The sequence below is a fragment of the Myxine glutinosa genome, chromosome 3 (genome assembly GCF_964187855.1).
Source record: "Myxine glutinosa chromosome 3, kmMyxGlut1.1, whole genome shotgun sequence".
Lineage (NCBI taxonomy): Eukaryota > Metazoa > Chordata > Myxini > Myxiniformes > Myxinidae > Myxine > Myxine glutinosa.
Genome location: NC_136263.1, coordinates 188144571 through 188164123, shown reverse-complemented (window position 1 = coordinate 188164123; position 19553 = coordinate 188144571). Strand labels below are relative to the sequence as shown.

The 19553-nt window shown below is 49.8% G+C and overlaps 1 protein-coding gene across 1 annotated transcript in view; it reads right to left on the bottom strand.

Annotated features, from left to right (window-relative positions):
- Nucleotides 1–19553, bottom strand: part of LOC137422958 (laminin subunit gamma-1-like) — an 85267-nt gene that overhangs the window by 55670 nt on the left and 10044 nt on the right. Inside the window, exons 3-6 of the mRNA XM_068109650.2 lie at nucleotides 15854–15984; nucleotides 12240–12406; nucleotides 11609–11800; nucleotides 117–234 (exon numbers count right to left, since the gene is read on the bottom strand). Of these exons, the coding sequence (XP_067965751.2) occupies nucleotides 117–234; nucleotides 11609–11800; nucleotides 12240–12406; nucleotides 15854–15984 (608 nt within the window). The remainder of the gene's footprint in view (nucleotides 1–116; nucleotides 235–11608; nucleotides 11801–12239; nucleotides 12407–15853; nucleotides 15985–19553) is intronic.

The following is a 19553-nucleotide window of genomic DNA, read 5'->3' as shown; positions in this document are numbered from 1 at the left end:
TTCTTTCAAAGCCACAAATCAATAAAACGTGGAAAGTCTCTATATGATGATATGAATGTGAACAATATGAAAATCTGCCATGTGGTTTTGAATTCACGTGTATTGTTGTTGCATACATGCAGCCATGACGAGATAGAGAATGAAATCCGGGGAGGCAGTGGTCACATTTTTCTCCTCCTATCCCTTTCTTGCACACACAGCGTCCTGACCTGTCACAGTTCTGATCAACAGAACCTGAAACACAAAACAATTTGATTCAAGGCCGAGAGTTCGGAAGTAAATTACTGTACGGTACTAGCATAGAGCAATCTTTATATGGCCCAAGAGCAGGCCTGAGTTTATTCACCTCATAGTTGAGGGGAAGCAGAGGAATTTCACCTCCTGTTTTGTCTTTTAATACTATGTTACGTGCTCCTCCCCAAACCCCGGTCACGGTGTACCTCCGAGCCCCGAGAGGAGTCACGGCAGAAAGATGTGTTATTCTGTATGTCAAAGATCAATGGTGAAACCACACCAATTGTTACCAACAAACAAGTATTGTATTAAGACCACACAAGAATAACAGTACAACAACAATAGTAATCAATTGTACAACCAAAATATATTTCCTATGATGGTACCATCAGGTTCGTACAATATAACTCACTGTGCTCCAAGTGAGCGAAAAGAAGAACATTCCCAATGTCTCTATTCCGGAATCAAGCCAAAGTCGATCTGCTCCAGTGATCGTCAGAACGATGTCTAATCGAGACCAGATTCCCGTTCGGATGACACTCACAGTCACGCTGCCAAAGCTGCGCAAAAGTGCCCTCAAGGCGACTGGGAAATCACACCCTTGGGTATGGACGTTCCATGGCTCCCAATCGGCGAACCGCAGATTTCCCACTCAAAAGCCACGTTACACACACACACACCAGATTAACGTCTGAATGCGGTGAAAATGGTTGAAGCGAAGTGGAAAAACCTTGAGCGAAGCGCAAATCCTGCGCGAGGTAAAAATGGCCGACGGCCCATTCTCGTGGCATAACGGCACTCCAATGATTCTCGTCGGAATCAACCGCAAAACCTGTCACACAGGTTTATCTGTCACAGTGATAACAACTCTGTCGCAGGAATCCCTTTCCCAGGAAACCCAAAGTTCACACGTGACCCTCGTTCGCCAACGTTCGCTCAGGACCTTGAAGCAGCTCGGCTTCATGTCCGACTCACTTGCTCCGCCTTCTCTTCCTCCTCTTCCTCTTCCTCTTCGTCGTCGTCCGGTTCCGGTTTCATTTAAAACATGAACTTTTTTACCTTTTGAAAATAGTAATCTCTATTTCCCTTAAACGACAACAATAATAGTACATGGAATCAAAAATGTTTACAGTGGATGAAAACCACAACAACGGAAGTGACGAATCCGTAACAACTAGCACAGGCTTTGATGGGCCTAATGGCCTCCTCCAGCTTTGGAGTGGCCTCTCAGGGAACTCATATTAGATATTATTACTGTATATTGTTTTTCCCCTTCATCTTCTTGTAATAGGAGAGTCATACTCATGAAAGAAGAAAGCGTTGGCTGCTACCATTTTTGATCACATTTCACAACACTTATGGCTGCCGCTACTATAAGCTGGTGTCACTGCCATACACCTCCTTGAGCAACTACAGTAGCAACAACTATCGGAGATGCCTCTTCGTGGTGGTTGTACCCCTCAACACAACTCAGGGGCCAAATCTTCCCCATTCTTCCCTGCTGCCCAGATTCGTCAGGGCAGCGCGGTCACCATCAGAGTGTCGATCGGTCCCCATGGACAGGCCCTTTCCCTCTTGTCTCTGTGCCTCTCTCTCTCTCTCTCTCCAACTCTGTTGTGGCCCTGACTTCTCGAAGGCAGGGGTACACCATCCTGGATGTGGGGGATCTCTGGGTCGCTCCTGCGAGATCGATCGGCCGTTTCCGTGCTGCAGCCTTGTTTGAGAGAACTGTCCAGGACTATACAACACCAACAACTACAGTAACAGGTCACATTAACATTTACACTGTACTTCTCCTCGTCTTCCCTTTATAATGGGTGAGATCTGATGGCACCAAGCTTCTGCCCTACCTTGACCACGATACCCCTACGGCCTACACTCTCCCCTGTCCTCAGCCAAATGTAGCTTCATATTAGGATAAATAAATAAATAAATAAATAAATATATATATATTCATTACACTGCAATTCAGAAGGAAAGATTTGAAGTCGGTTTCTTCTTTTTCTGAGGTTTATTCTGAGGTTTCTAACTTTTTCTGGATCGTTCTGATGTCTCGAGTCGTGGAAACAGCCAGGTTGGTGGACTTTCTGTTTCCTATTTTCTCATTTCTAGCCTCCACTGCTGCTGCCTCTCATTCTTCTGTCCTCCCCCAACATAGACAGGTTGCACATGCTCTTCTGGAACACTTGGTTGGTTACCTTCCCTAATTCACTCACCTTCATTCCTTTGCAGAACTCACGCCTCGTGTCTGTTGTCTTGTCCCCTTTTCTCCGGTCCTTCAAGAGTGCTGTCCGTAGTCTCCTCATGATTTCTCCTATACTCACTGCTCTCTTCAACTGAAACCCTCCAATGCCTTTCCAATGTGCCATTCACCCACTCACGTGTGATGTCTGTAGACCTGCTGCCCTCCATTGTTGAGCTCCTCAATGAGCCTAGATTTCTGTTCACAAAATACATCCAAACTAATGTTTTTTCTAAACACACTGCAGCCTTTACCCTCATCACCTCTGCTGGACTAGATCTGTTATGGGACATCTAAATGGAGGAATAAACTCAGCATCATTATTTTTCGAGCAGTCTTTGATCCAGGGATCCAGAAAAACGATCAAACACTTAGTCATTTGATATAGTCTCCAGATATTGGTCATCCTATAGAGTGCTGTTAGGGTGCACACTGCTTATATATTCCAATATTTTTTACAATTCAATCAAATAATAAATAAGTAGGCGTACAGCAATTTGAAGCAACAAACAGGTTTGTAAACATGCACGCGAAGAGCAGACGGCACTGGGAGGAAATCCAAATGAGATCGAACACCACAAGCTGCCTTTCTGCCATACGGTGGCCGTGCTGATGGCAGACCATGCTCTCTTGTACCTGTGACTGTTGTTGCCCGGCAACCATCATTTTGATTTGTTATTTTCCTGCGGGTTGAGAAATAAACTTCAAACTTCGATCAAGACCAAACGCCATCTTTTCCGTTCTGAGGTGGTTGTTTGTTTTTTTTGTATCCAGAGTCGAGGCTCATGAAAGAGCTAACATTTATCAAACAAACAAATCAAACAAACAAGCAAACAAAGTATATAAAAAGGGGAGCGGTCGACAAGATGGGGAGAGAAGGGGAGGAAGCACACAAACACAACATTTGAAAGCAGGGACATCGGGAGATGTGTGGGAGGGAGAGAGCTTGGGGGGAGGCAGGATAGGTATAAAACGCAAGGACACCAAGGACTTCCAGGAAAGAAGTTGGTATTTCAAAAAAGTGGAATCTGGGGTAAATTAGCGGGGGTAGAAAAGATCAAGGTTTTGGATTGGGGAAGATAAGAGATGGTGGTGAACAGCTGTTTTAAAGACCTGGAGGAAGGAGTGGGATTGAAGAGAGTGAGGGAGTTTGTTCCAGAGGCGGGAGAAAAGAGGAATGAAGGAGTGAAGGTGAGCAGAGAGTCTTGATTTTGGCAGTTTAACCATAAGAGGGTTGCTGGCAGATCTTGTGCGACCTGAAGGAATATTTTGGGGACAGAGCCCAGAGAGAGCTGGGGGAGCAAGGCCAGAGAGGAGTCGGTAGAAGACGGAAAGACCACCAACCTGCCTGCGGTGAGTAAGTGAAAGGCCCTCGGAGATAGCGTCATCGTGGGAGATTCCAATGATTCTGAAAGCTTTAGTTTCAACAGCGTGAAGACGGGCTAGGTGTGAGGCAGGAGCACCGGCCCATAGGGGAGAACAGTATTCCATTGAGCTGCAGATGAAAGCCTTGTATGTGGTGAGGAGCTCAGGTGTGCCAAGGAAGGACTTCGCACGACGGAGGATGCCCAGTCGGCGACTGGCTTTGAAGGCCAGCTTGGAAATGTGGTTTTCCCAGGAAAGATCATGGCAGATAGTGAGACCCAAAAGCTTGAGTGACAGAACTTCTGGATAGTGACAGAACCATCTTTTCCGTTCTGAGACACCATCTTTTCCGCTCTGAGATGCCAACATTTCTGTTCTGAGGCGTGACCTTTTCCATTCTGAGACGACATCCTTTCTGTTCTGAGGCGCCATCTTTTCCATTCTGAGACGCCATTCTTTCTGTTCTGAGGAGCCATCTTTTCGGTTCTGAGACACCATCTTCTCCATTCTGAGATGCCATCTTTTCCGTTCTGAGACGCCATTCTTTCTGGTCTGAGATGGCATCTTTTCCGTTCTGAGACACCATCTTCTCCATTCTGAGATGCCATCTTTTCCATTCTGAGATGCCATTCTTTCTGTTCTGAGGCGCCATCTTTTCCGTTCTGAGATACCATCTTCTCCATTCTGAGATGCCATCTTTTCCGTTCTGAGACGCCATTCTTTCTGGTCTGAGGCGCCATCTTTTCCGTTCTGAGACGCCATCTTTTCCATTCTGAGACGGCATATTTTCTGTTGAGACACAATCTTTTCCATTCTGAGATGCCATCTTTTCCGCTCTGAGATGCCAACATTTCTGTTCTGAGGCACGATCTTTTCCATTCTGAGACAACATCCTTTCTGTTCTGAGGCGCCATCTTTTCCGTTCTGAGACGCCATCTTTTCCATTCTGAGACGCCATCTTTTCTGTTGAGACACCATCTTCTCCATTCTGAGACGCCATCTTTTCTGTTGAGACACCATCTTTTCCATTCTGAGGCGCCATCGTTTCTGTTCGGAGGCGCCATCTTTTCTGTTCTGAGACGCCATTCTTTCTAGTCTGAGGCGCCATCTTTTCCGTTCTGAGACACCATCTTCTCCGTTCTGAGATACCATCTTTTCTATTCTGAGACGCCATTCTTTCTGGTCTGAGGTGCCATCTTTTCCGTTCAGAGACGGCATCTTTTCTGTTGAGACACAATCTTTTCCGTTCTGAGACGACATCTTTTCCGCTCTGAGATGCCAACATTTCTGTTCTGAGGTGCCATATTTTCCGTTCTGAGACACCATCTTCTCCGTTCTGAGATGCCATCTTTTCCATTCTGAGATGCCATTCTTTCTGGTCTGAGGTGCCATCTTTTCCATTTTGAGACGCCATCTTTTCCATTGTGAGATGGCATCTTTTCTGTTGAGACACAATCTTTTCCGTTCTGAGACGCCATCTTTTCCACTCTGAGATGCCAACATTTCTGTTCTGAGGTGCGATATTTTCCATTCTGAGACGACATCCTTTCTGTTCTGAGACGCCATCTTTTCCGTTCTGAGAGGCCATCTTTTCCGTTCTGAGGCACCATCTTTTCCGTTCTGAGGCGCCATCTTTTCCGTTCTGAGGCGCCATCTTTTCCGTTTTGAGACGCCATCCTTTCTGTTCTGAGGGGCCATCTTTTCCGTTCTGAGATGCCATCTTTTTCATTCTGAGACGCCATCTTTTCTGTTGAGACACCATCTTCTCTGTTCTGAGACGCCATATTTTCTGTTGAGACACCATCTTCTCCATTCTGAGACGCCATCGTTTCTGTTCTGAGGCGCCATCTTTTCCGTTCTGAGACGCCATCTTTTCCATTCTGAGACGGAATCTTTTCTGTTGAGACACAATCTTTTCCGTTCTGAGACGCCATCTTTTCCATTCTGAGACACCATTCTTTCTGTTCTGAGGCGCCATCTTTTCCGTTCTGAGACGCCATCTTTTCCATTCTGAGACGCCATCTTTTCCATTCTGAGACGCCATCTTTTCCATTCGGAGACGTCATCTTTTCTGTTGAGACATCATCTTTTCCATTCTGAGACGCTGTAACGGTTCCCGCTGAATGTACACAATCACCTTGCACCAGCCAGGACGCGGCCAGGGTGCGATCGCCATGCCGGGCTCGTCCGGACGGGCCCAGACGCGCCTCTCCTGGGCATGCCCGGACTCGCTGTTCCCGGGCACGCCCGAACCTCCCGGGCACGCCCGGTCTCGTCTTTCCCGGGCATGCCCGCTCTCGCCTTTCCAGGGCTCGCCCAGAGCGCCCGGGCACGCCCAGCCTCGACTTGCCAGGCCGCGTCCAGGATGCCCGGGCATGTCCAGACTCGCCTTTCCAGGGCTCGCCCAGAGCGTCCGGGCATGCCCGCTCTCGCCTTTCCAGGGCTCGCCCAGAGCGCTCGGGCACACCCAGCCTCGACTTGCCAGGCCGAGCCAGGACGCCCGGGCATGTCCAGACTCGCCTTTCCAGGACTCGCCCTTGACGCCCGGGCATGTCCAGACTCGCCTTTCCAGGACTCGCCCTTGACACCCGGGCATGCCCGGTCTCGGTTTTCCCGGGCAAACGCCCGGGCATAAATGTGTATATATATTGCTGCCCGATAAACGGGCTTGTCAGAATACCTGAGCTGTTTTGTTTCAATAAAGCAACTCGGACGAATTCCGTTTTTGGTCGCGTCAATTCTTTCGACTCGCGTTGGAGCTCAGCTCCTTCACTGGTGACCTACCGACATGGACACGGCAGTGACTCTTAAACTGCCTACCTTCTGGGAGGCTCACGCGGCTGTTTGGTTCGCCCAGGCGGACTCCCAGTTCGCCCTGCGAGGCATCACCGCGGACGACACCCGCTTCCACCACGTCGTGGCAGCGCTCGGTTCTGCCACCGCGGCCCGCGCCCTGAGCCTCCTCGAGCACCCGTCGGCTGCCGACAAGTATGACGCGCTGAAGACGCTCCTCCTCGACGCTTTCGCCCTCTCACCGGCGGCACGCGCACGGCGCCTGCTCGACTTGCCCGAGCTCGGCGACACGCGCCCGTCCGAGCGCATGGACTATATGCTCTCGTTGCTCGGTGCGCACTCTCCGGATTTTCTGTTCCGCGAGCTGTTCCTTTGCCAGCTGCCTCACCCGGTACGCCTCGCCCTGGCTGGCACGTCGATCACCGATCCCCGCGCCCTCGCCAGGGAAGCCGATAAGATCTCCTCGGCAGGCCAACACATCGGCGTGGCTACCTGGAGCCTGCCGCCGTCCGAGGCGACGCCCACGACGCCCGAGCGCCCTGCGCGGTTGGAGGCCGAACTGCCGGTGCAACTGGCGGCCGCCACGCCGCGCCGACCGCTTCCGACACGACGGCCGGGGCCTCCACCTGACCAGGCGTGGTGTTATTACCACGCCAGGTTCGGACACAAGGCTCGGACGTGCCGACCCCCGTGCACTTTCGGCAAGTCGGGAAACGGCCGGGCCGGCGTTCATTCCCAGCCATGAGCGCCGGCCACTCGGGCAACTTGCTTTTTATTCGGGACAAAGCGTCCGGGCGGCGTTTCCTTTGTGACACCGGCGCCCAACTGAGCGTCATACACGCCTCCGAGCAGGACAGGCGGGACGCCGTTTGCGGCCCCTCTTTGGTCGCTGCTAATGGCTCGGCCATACGCACTTTCGGCCCGCGCGACGTCACCCTCTGCTTCGGCAGCCAGCGCTTTCAGTGGACCTTTGTGACCGCCTGCGTCCCCATGGCTTTGCTGGGCGCCGACTTCCTCTGCGCGCACGGGCTGCTGGTCGACGTCAAACGTCGTCGCCTTGTCAACGCCGAGACCTTCAGCTCCCTGGCGTGCACGATGAGCAGCTCCGCGCCGACCGAACTGGCGTGCGCCCTCCCGACGGTGAACGAGTTCGCTCGCCTGCTCGCGGAATTCCCGGCCCTCACGCGGCCGACGTTTTCGGCCGTCGCAGTGCGGCATGGGATCGAGCACCACATACCCACTACGGGCCCGCCGGTCTACGCCAGGGCCCGCCGCCTCGATCCGGCCAAGCTCGCCGTGGCAAAGGCCGAGTTCGACGCGTTGGAGCACCTCGGCATCGTGCGGCGCTCCAATAGCGCATGGGCCTCACCACTGCACATCGTGCCAAAGCCGGGGGGCAGATGGCGCCCGTGTGGCGACTACCGCCGCCTCAACAACGCTACCATCCCCGACAGGTACCCGATCCCGCACATCCAGGACTTTTCCGCCCGTTTGGCAGGACGGGTCATATTTTCCAAAATTGACCTGATACGGGGATACCACCAGGTACCTGTCCGGGCGGCCGACGTCCCGAAGACGGCCGTCATCACGCCGTTCGGCCTGTTCGAATTTTTGAGGATGCCGTTTGGCCTCAAGAACGCGGCCCAGGTATTCCAGCGCTTAATGGATGGCGTGCTGCACGACCTGCCATTTCTTTTCGTCTATCTGGACGACATCCTCGTCGCCAGCACGTCCCGCTCCGAGCACCTCCTCCACCTCCGAACACTGTTCGGTCGCCTCAGCGAGCACAGCTTAATTGTCAACCCGGCCAAATGCCACTTCGGCACGACGACCGTTGACTTTTTGGGCCACCGCATCACAAAGACCGGGGCCGTGCCGCTGCCGACCAAGGTCGAGGCCATCACGACGTTCCCGCGTCCCCGTTCCATCAAGGCCCTACAAGAGTTCCTCGGCATGGTGAATTTTTATCACCGATTCGTGCCCCGCGCTGCTCAGCTCATGCGGCCCCTTTATGAGGCCCTCCGGGGCAAGCCGGCCAAGCATGACATCGTTTGGTCCGCGGCCATGGACGCGGCCTTCGCGAGCGCAAAACGGGCCCTCGCCGACGCAACGCTGCTAGCTCACCCGGTGCTCAATGCGCCCATCGCCCTCACTATGGACGCCTCCAACTACGCGGTGGGCGCCGTCCATGAACAATGGGTGGACGGGGTTTGGCAGCCACTCGCTTTTTTCAGCCGGCAGCTCCGGCCGAACGAGTTAAAATACAGCACGTTCGACCGCGAGCTGCTCGGTCTATTTCTGGCCGTGTGCCATTTCCGACACCTCCTGGAGGGCCGCCCGTTCACGGCTTTCGTCGACCACAAGCCGTTGGTCTACGCAATGGCCAAAGTCACGGAGCCGTGGTCGGCCCGCCAGCAGCGCCACCTCTCCGCCGTGTCGGAATTCACCACGGACATCCGGCACGTCGCCGGCAAAGACAACGCCGTGGCCGACTGTCTTTCTCGGGCCAGCGCGAACGCGGTCCACCTCGGCGTGGACTTCACGCTCATGGCGGCCGACCAGACCACCGACACCTCGGTGCAGGCCCTCCGGGCGGCGGACACGAGCCTCCGCCTGGCCGACATCCCCTTCGCGGGCACCATCCTGATCTGCGACGTCTCCCAGGGCCAGCCTCGCCCGATCGTGCCCGTTTCCTGGCAGCGCCGCATCTTCGCCTCCATCCACGGCCTTTCTCACCCGGGCCGGAAAGCTTCTCAGAAGCTGGTGTCGGCGCGTTTCGTCTGGCACGGCCTTCGACGGAACGTCCGCGACTGAGCCAACGCCTGCACGGCCTGCCAGCAGGCCAAGGTCCACCGTCACACCCAGGCCCCGCTAGCACCTTTCACCGTGCCTGCACGGCATTTCGACCACGTCCACGTGGACCTGGTGGGTCCCCTGCCCCCATCGCGGGGGTTCACCCACCTGCTCACCATGGTGGACAGGACCACCAGGTGGCCGGAGGCCGTGCCCCTCACCTCCACCACCACCGCCGACGTGGCGCAGGCGTTCATCGCCACCTGGGTCGCGCGTTTCGGCGCACCGGCGGACATCTCGTCCGACCGCGGCCCACAGTTCACGTCCGAACTTTGGGGCGCGGTCGCCCGCTTGTTGGGGGTCACGCTGCACCGCACCACGGCCTACCACCCCCAAGCCAACGGGTTGTGCGAGCGGTTTCACCGCTCCATGAAGGCCGCACTCATGGCCGGCCTTCAGGACGACGGTTGGACCGACCGGCTGCCGTGGGTCCTTTTGGGCCTCCGCACGGCCCCCAAGGAGGACCTCCGGGCGTCCGCCGCCGAGCTCGTCTATGGCCAGCCGCTCCGCGTCCCGGGCGAGTTCGTGCCCGACGCTACCAGTCCCTGGTCCGCCGCACACCAGCGCTCGGACCTCCAGGAGGCCGCCCGCCGATTTGCCCCCGTGCCAACGTCCCGCCACGGTGGCCCCCAGTCCTACGTCCCCCCGGCGCTTCGCACAGCGGAGTACGTCTTTGTGCGTCATGACGCGCACCGGGGGCCACTCCGGCCGCCGTACGACGGGCCCTTCCGGGTCCTGCGACGGGGCGACAAGTCCTTCGTCGTCGACGTCGGCGGCCGGTCGGACCGGATCTCTGTGGACCGCCTCAAACCGGCGCACGTGGACGTCGACCGACCACCACGGTTGGCCCTTCCTCCGCGGCGAGGCTGCCCCCCGTCTACAGTTCCCCCCGCTCGACCACCCACCACCGGATCGGACCCCCCCCCCCCCCCACGACCCTCCAGGGGTCGCTTCGGCCGGGTCATCCGGACCCCCCTTAAATTGACCCTGCGGGTGCAGGTCGATTCTGGAGGGGCGTGTGTAGCGGTTCCCGCTGAATGTACACAATCGCCTTGCACCTGCCAGGACGCGGCCAGGGCGCGATCGCCATGCCGGGCTCGTCCGGACGGGCCCAGACGCGCCTCTCCTGGGCATGCCCGGACTCGCTGTTCCCGGGCACGCCCGAACCTCCCGGGCACGCCCGGTCTCGTCTTTCCCGGGCATGCCCGCTCTCGCCTTTCCAGGGCTCGCCCAGAGCGCCCGGGCACGCCCAGCCTCGACTTGCCAGGCCGCGTCCAGGACGCCCGGGCATGTCCAGACTCGCCTTTCCAGGGCTCGCCCAGAGCGTCCGGGCATGCCCGCTCTCGCCTTTCCGGGGCTCGCCCAGAGCGCTCGGGCACGCCCAGCCTCGACTTGCCAGGCCGCGTCCAGGACGCCCGGGCATGTCCAGACTCGCCTTTCCAGGACTCGCCCTTGACACCCGGGCATGCCCGGTCTCGGTTTTCCCGGGCAAACGCCCGGGCATAAATGTGTATATATATTGCTGCCCGATAAACGGGCTTGTCAGAATACCTGAGCTGTTTTGTTTCAATAAAGCAACTCGGACGAATTCCGTTTTTGGTCGCGTCAATTCTTTCGACTCGCGTTGGAGCTCAGCTCCTTCAAAGCCATCTTTTCCGTTCTGAGACGTCAACTTCCAAAGCTGAGGATACCTGTTTTAGAAGTGTCATATTTCAGTTTTTGTTAACTATTGGTGTGAATTTGTTCATACAATGTACTTGCACGTCATGTTAAGTGCCTTTAGGTATTTTGTGCTGGGTTTTTGTGTCCTTGTCCAGTCCATGTGTTATTGTGGGCCTAGTTTGAGTGTGTTGTTGAGGTTCCTCTAATTTCCTCTTTTCCTTTTCGTTCATTTCCCTGCTTGGTGCTTCGCTGCGCCATTGTTGGTGCGTTGCTTTCCTTCCCCTCTCACACCTCACTCTTCCATGAGCCTCATTTTCATAGGAAAAACAAATAGGAATTCTGGTTTTGTTATTTATAACGTTAAATATGATACATTGTTAGCAGTGCTGAACAGATCTCAATATATTTGCATTAGGCCTCCTCACCCACCAGGCCCCTCTGATTTCAAGGAAGACCTACCATGTACGTTGCATAAGCAAGGTTGGCAGGGGGCGTTGCGGTGGACAAGATAACGTCCTGGTTGGCATAAATTGCAATGAATACCAAATGCTCCGCCATAGCAATTGATGCATTTTCCGCCTTTCCCCGTCATGGTGAACAGCGACGAGTTGAATTGGCATCGCTCAGCACCCAGCGGCCCACAGTCACATTCTGCGGACAGGAACACAGACATAGTGATAAGCACTCCAACCAATGCAAAGTTATTAGGTAAAGTGTTTTATACTTCTCCCACTCCCCTCCCCCTTCCCACGCCTCCACCCCCCAAGCCCTCTCCCTCCCACACATCTCCCGATGTCCCTGCTCTCAAATGTTGTGTTTGTGTGCTTCCCCTTCTCTCCCCATCTTGTCTACCGCTCCCTCTTTTTATATATTTTGTTTGTCTGTTTGTTTTTGTCTGTTTGTTTGTCTGTTTTGTTTGTCTGTTTTTGTTTGTCTGTCTGTTTGATTTTTTTTTTGTGATAAATGTTAGCTCTTTCACGAACCTCGATTCTGTATCCCAAAAAAAAAAAAAAAAAAAAAAAAATGCACTGAATGCCAGGTATACATGACAGCATAATTACATGACGAGGATAAGCACATGTGTTCTCACTTTGACAGGCGTGTGGATTGTTGCTCATGGCTCTCTGCCAGGGCCGGTCGTTGTAGAGGGGAAGACATTTCTCACAATTCCTTCCGGACGTATGATGCTCACAGCGACACTTTAAGAGGCCCGCTCCTTCCCGCACACATTCGCTTGCATGGCCATTGCACTTACAGCTGGACATGGACAAATATCCCACAGCAGCATGTCAACCAATCAAACTAGAAACCAGCAATACAGGCCGTAATTGATGTTAACCTCATGACAACCAAACTAAACATCTGGAGGTGTACTACTTCAATCATGTCGAGTACTTACAAATGTGTAGGCATTATTACCTGCGCCACCAAAGGTAGGCAGAGGTTATGTTTTCACCCCTGTCTGTCTGTTTGTTTGTCTGTCTGTCCGTTTGTGAAGAAGATATCTCAAAAAGTTGTGGACGGATTCGGACGACATTTGGCAGAGAGGTAGCGTATATGGCAAGGACGAAATGATTCGATTTTGGTGAAGATCCGGATTCGGATCCGGCTAGTAGAATATTTTAAAGCGATTCTTCACCATTGGGAGATAGGGCCAAAAATGATACATACCGGTAGCAGGATATCTCAAAAAGGTGAGAACTGATTTGGCCGAAACTTGGTGGAGAGGTTGTGTGTATGACAAGGAAGAATCGATTCGACTTTCGTGAAGATCTGATTATGGGTTCGGATATGAGAATTATTTAATTATTAAGTGATTCTTCACCATTGGGAGATAAGGCTAAAACCAACATATATCAGGATATCTCAAAAAGTGGAGAACTGATTTGGACGAAACTTGGTGGAGAGGTTGTGTATATGACAAGGGAGAATCGATTCGACTTTCGTGAAGATCTGATTATGGGTTCGGATATGAGAATTATTTAATTTTTAAGTGATTCTTCACCATTGGGAGATAAGGCTAAAACCAACATATATCAGGATATCTCAAACATTTGAGAACTGATTTGGACGAAACTTGGTGGAGAGGTTGTGTGTATGACAAGGACTAATCGATTCGATTTTCGTGTAGATCTGAATATGGGTTCGGATATGAGAATTATTTAATATTTAAGTGATTCTTCACCATTGGGAGACAGGGCCAAAAACGATACATAGCTGGATATCTCAAAAAGTTGTGGAGGGATGACTTTGATTAAATGTGATTGTTTTGTGATTTTATGATCTACTCTTGGATGCAAAACATAAACTGTTCACCTGGCGGAGGTATGCTCTCCACTGAGTGCCGTTCTAGTTGTTGTGGCTGTGATGTACTGGGCCGACTTTAAAGTCCCCAAAACTCCCATAAATCCTTCGACTGGAAGTATTACGCAATCATATACCTCTTCTAAGGTCATAATCAGGTCTTCCATGTATTATGGTCACCGACTCATTTTCCCATTGTCCTCCATTTACATATCTGACCTGGAGTCAAGTATAAATTTCTGTTTGCTGGTTGCATCATTATTCAGTTGCGACTTTGCCGTTGAGGAAATATCCCCATAAATCAAGGTATGAATCAATTTTTTTGTTGCCCAATCGTGGACCTCTTTGAAAGGTACTATGATGTTCCTTAAACTCCACAACAAAGTTACAGCACACAGGACAGCCAGCTTAACATCTTTTGAAGGACAGCATATGACGTATTTAATGTAGCTAGGAAATCAATTTGAGACCAAAACCTGTTTTCTTTTTTTTTAAATTCCTTCTTTCGTAACATCAAAAGTGTAACCTGCCTATTGCCTAATTCACAATGGAACACTCTGATTGGTGCATGGCTTGTGGAACTCTATGACATTTTGGTAACAAAGGTCCATTTTGAAATCTACAAAATAGGACCACTGGACCTGTAGCTTATATGGGCCCTGGCCTAATGTTGTAACCCAAATTTAGTAGCATTCTAACTGGTGGGTCAGGAGAAGAATGTATTTGAAGCAATTTACACGATTTTCCAAAAAATGTAATAAGTCTGCCATTTTGACCTACTTAAAGTCATGTAACTGGAATAAGCTTTGCAATACCCGTTACCAATGGAACCTTGCTGCCACATTTCAGCCCGATCGGCCCAGCAGTTTGCTTGGAGAAATCGAAATAGGAGACGGACAGATGGATGGACAGATGAATTCCAATTCCAGATAAGCTAAAAACAATTACTATCACCGGTTAGCGCTTTCTCTTCATCATAATTAAGTTGCAATGATGTGATGGTGGTGAAATGTAATTTTAAGGCTTTTCCTTTCACTTCCCAATGAAATATGAAATATGATTCAATGGACTATCACGAAGGACGGGAACAGTGGTGAGTTTGAGGTGAAGGTGGGAGTGCATCAGGGGTCGGTACTAAATCCACTACTATTTGTAGCTGTGATGGAGGTGCTGGCTCAGACCGTAAAGGAGGGTTTACCGTGGGAGTTGTTGTATGCAGATGATCTGGTGTTGATTGCGGAAAGTATGGATGGACTGAAGGAAAAGATGAACAAGTGGAAGGAAAGTATGGAGACAAAAGGTCTGAAGGTGAATATAGGAAAGACGAAGGTGATGGCAAGTGGTAAAGCATGTGGTGAGGTGTAAAGAACTGGGAAGTGGCCCTGCGCTGTGTGTAGGAAGGGTGTCGAAGTGAACTCCATTCAATGTACAATGTGCGCTGAGTGGGTTCATCAAAAATGTAGTGGTCTGAGAGGGTCATAAACCAATGTGGCAGCTACATTCAAGTGTAAGGTGTGCACAGAGGGAGCTGCAGATGGAGCAAATGTTGAGTTGGATCTTGGAGACGGCGTGAAGCTGGAAGGTGTGAAAACATTTTGCTACCTCGGAGACATGCTGAATGGAGAAGGTGGATCAGACTCGGGAACGGTTGCTCGAGTGAGATGTGCATGGAAGAAGTTTCGGGAACTGAGTGGCGTGCTGACGAGGAGGAGAGTGTCGTTGAAGCTGAAGGGAAAGGTGCATGCTGCATGTGTGAGAAGTGTTATGATTTATGGGAGCGGGGCATGGGTAATGAACGTAGAGCAGCAACGAAGGCTGGAAAGGGTGGAAATGCGAATGGTTCGGTGGATGTGTGGAGTATCGTTGAGAGAGAGGAAGACAAATGATGAATTGTGAAAGATGATGGGAATAGAGCCTGTGATGGATGCTGTGAAGAGGAACAGGTTGAGATGGTTTGGTCATGTGATGAGGAAGGATGAAAGTGACTGGTTGAGAAGAGTGATGGAAATGAATGTAGAAGGAAGTAGAGGATGGGGAAGACCGACAAAGACTTGGCTAAAGATGGTGGAAGAAGAAATGCGGGCAAGGGGGTTAACAAGGAGAGATGCAGAAAATAGGGCAAAATGGAGATTGTCATGGAGACCGCAAGGCTAACCCCCGCTGTTGCAGGGAAAATGGCCTTAAAATGCCTGTTGTTGTTGTTGTTGTTGTTGGACTACCACGACTAGAAAGGGCGACGTATGTAATAAAGAGGCAGAGATGGAGGATAGGCAAGAGCGAGATAGACAGTTTTGGCTGGGGCTAACATTAAAAGAAAGAAAAGGTGTCGAGAGGGCAAAGGGGTGTAACGAAAAGAGATGTGACAATGATATATCCAACAATGGTTAGATTAGGCCTCACCGTGCACCCACAGTAATATCCGAGATGGCATAGAAATACGAGCTGAGAACTTGTGGGTCTCCAAAAACCTCGTCTCCAAACGTATTCAGTCGAATGAGTGAGATCCGCAGCTCCGACGCCGTCACCCACTCCTAAGGAATGACATTATTAAATAATAATGTTGCTGTTTTTTATAACCATGATCGAATCACCATTGAAAGCAAAATATTCAAGAGCTGCTCTATCAGTTGCAAACGTAATGCAACTCAGTGGCATAATGGCTACAGCGTCCGCTCCGAGTACAAGATAAGACTTCTAATAATTGTACTTGCAGCATGTACAATCATACTAACATAATCATAAGACTTTAAACAAACAAACAAACAAACAAAAATACCTATTTTGGGGGGCAACCACCCCACCCTGCCCCTTGTAGACCCCTTTAGACCCCCATTTTTCTAATGCCGTGAGCAAACTTTAGTAAAACATAGGTGATTAAGGTTGTGGTCACGTTTCATCGAAATAACGTGAGTAGATTCAGAGAAGAAAGCAAATACCTGTTTTGGGGGATCAAACCTCGATCCACTTTCACCCCTGGAAGACCCACTTAGATGCTGATATTTTTAATGCCGTGCACAAACTTGAGTCGCAACATACCAAATATCATTTGTGCCAAGTTTGGTCACAATCCCATCAGCGGTTTCGGAGAAGAAGTTGCAAGTGTTTACGGACTGACGGACGGACGACACGCCATCCCATCAGCTCCCCGGAACTACGTTCCAGGTGAGCTAACAATGAGGATGTATGACTTGAGGAAGACGAAGAACATGAGATCAAAGAGGGAGTGCAGCTACTCAAAGGGCAACTGTTGTGCGAGAATGATCACTTGCTCATTGCAGTTTGTGTGTTTGTACAGATGTCTGTCCCCCTACATAAGAGTAGGTTTTAAAGGTCAATCTTTGAACACAAATGTGTGTTTACTACGGTCTATTTCTGAAGATAAAACAGCTCCAAAAACATTTTCCATAAAAGAGTAATTATGTCTCTTCTATTGGAGCTGTAGATGGTCGGTGTACAGAAAGCCTCAAGGGCGGTGTACAGAAACTTTTTTTTTTAATAACAATAAATACAAGGCGCAGGGAGGTGAAATTCACTGCACGTGATGTGAAACGCACGCAGAGTAAAACGAGTGTTTATTTACATCCGTAAGATGTTTAATAAATAAAGAAGACAAAAGCACACCGGACACTAGGCCGAGGCTTCAGAATTTGGCTGCACACTGCACAGTCGAATAAACTGTTTCCTCGTGTCGTTTTTGACGGGTTTTTTCGAGTTGTATAATAAGCTTTGATGGTCAAAATGGGTCTTCTCATGCGTTGAAGTTCCTTGGAAGAGAACCGACATCATTAACTCTGGTTTTCATACTTCCAGAACATTAGAACAGTTCTTTAAAAAGAGCCCTCACTGGAAAGCAACTTACACCATCTATGACCCGTTGCTTTGCTGATATGATGAACAAAAGGCCTGGAACCAGGGTTCTCTTTATCACCTATACTGTCACGACTCCATTTAAAGCACTAACAGTGTCCAGCTTTCAGTCATGCGATAACATCAATGAACTGTGTTGTAAGTCTGTGATACATTTTTGACACATGTAAACCCTTATAAGTCGAACGTTTTGCAAATCTTCGAGTGCTGGGTAAATTACCAGTGTGCGGGGATGCCGATAAACCTATAAATGCCTATAAACGACCAAAAGGAATGTTAACTGCTGTACCCTTGAACAACATGACTTATGGACTTTTGCCCTTTTCTGAGTATGGATGACCACGAAGAGTCTATAGGATTGCGGCAAGCCGGAGATGCGGCACCGTCTCGAGAATCCCAAATGTCTGCGAGTGGATTAGCCCTTGCGATGAAGATGACCAGATTTATCTGGTGCGATGGTCAAACTTGTACCATAGATGTGCACAGAACAGAGGATGGAGCCAGTCCAGTTACAACTAGAAGGGCACTCAGTAGAGCGCATTCCTCCGCCAGGTGAACAGTTTACGTTTCGTATCCCACTGATAGGCCGGATCTGGATCTGGACCTGAACCAAAATCTAATCGGCTTGTTCTTGATACCTAACCAACTCGTCCACCAAGTTATATCATAACTTGTCCGCAACTTTTTGAGATATCGTGCTCTACAGTATATCGATTTTGGCCCCATCTCTCAATGGTGAAGAATCACTTTGAGAATTTAAAAAAAAAACTATCGTATCCAGATCCAGATTCGGATCTTCACCAAAATTGAATCATTTTTATGACTTAGCCATTACATAATCAAAAATTACCCATTTTTATGTTATTAAAATGCCTCAAACTGATTGCCTCTAACTGCGTTATTAACCGCCGAGATACAAGGTAACTTAAACACAGGATGAGGCTATTTGGAAAATCACGACATCATACAAGTACAGAACTAACTTTCTGTAATTAACTTTACTACCCCCACCACCAAAAGTGGATGGAGGTTATGTTTTCACCCCTGTCTGTCCGTTTGTCTGTCTGTCTGTCCTTTTGTGAACAAAATATCTCAAAGTTTGTGGACGGATTCGGACGAAATTTGGCAGAGATGTAGCGTATGCGACAAGGACAAAATGATTAGATTTTGGTGAAGATCCGGATTCTAGAAGTTTTAAAGTGATTCTTCACTATTGGGAGATAGGGCCAAAAACGATACATAGCGGGATATCTCAAAAAGTTGTGGACGGATTTGGACGAAACTTGGTGGACCGGCTGGGTGTCTGACAAGAATGATTCGATTCGATTTTGGTGATGATCTGAATATGGATTTGGATATGAGAATTATTTAATTTTAAAAGTGATTCTTCACTATTGGGAGATCGGGCCAAAAACGATACATAGCAGGATATCTCAAAAAGTTATGGACAGATTTGGACGAAACTTGGTGGACCGGTTGGGTGTCTGAGAAGAACGATTCGATTCGATTTTGGTGAAGATCTAAATATGGATTCGGATATGAGAATTATTAAATTTTTGACAAATTTTGATTCTTCACCATTGGGAGATCGGGCCAAAAACGATACATGGCAGGATATCTCAAAAAGTTGTGGAAGGATTTGGACGAAACGTGGTGGACCGGTTCGGTGTCTGACAAGCACGATTCGATTCGATTTTGGTGAAGATCTGAATATGGATTCGGATATGAGAATTATTTAATTTTTTAACTGATTCTTCACCATTGGGAGATCGGGCCAAAAACGATACATAACAGGATATCTCAAAATGTTGTGGACGGATTTGGACGAAACGTGGTAGACCGGTTGAGTGTCTGACAAGCACGATTCGATTCGATTTTGGTGAAGATCTGAATATGGATTCGGATATGAGAATTATTTAATTTTTTAACTGATTCTTTACCATTGGGAGATCGGGCCAAAAACGATACATAGCAGGATATCTCAAAATGTTATGGATGGATTTGGACGAAACTTGTTGGACAGGTTGTGTGTGAGCAGCAAGAATCGATTCAATTTTGGTGAAGAATGTTTCTACATTATATAAATTCTGTATGTGATTTTCTGGTCTACTCGGAGATACAAAACGTAAACTGTTCACCAGGTGGAGGTATGCTCTCTATTGCGTGCCGTTATAGTTCATACATGTAATTTCCATTAATGAAAACTCCCAAAATCATTATAAATGGAGTCATC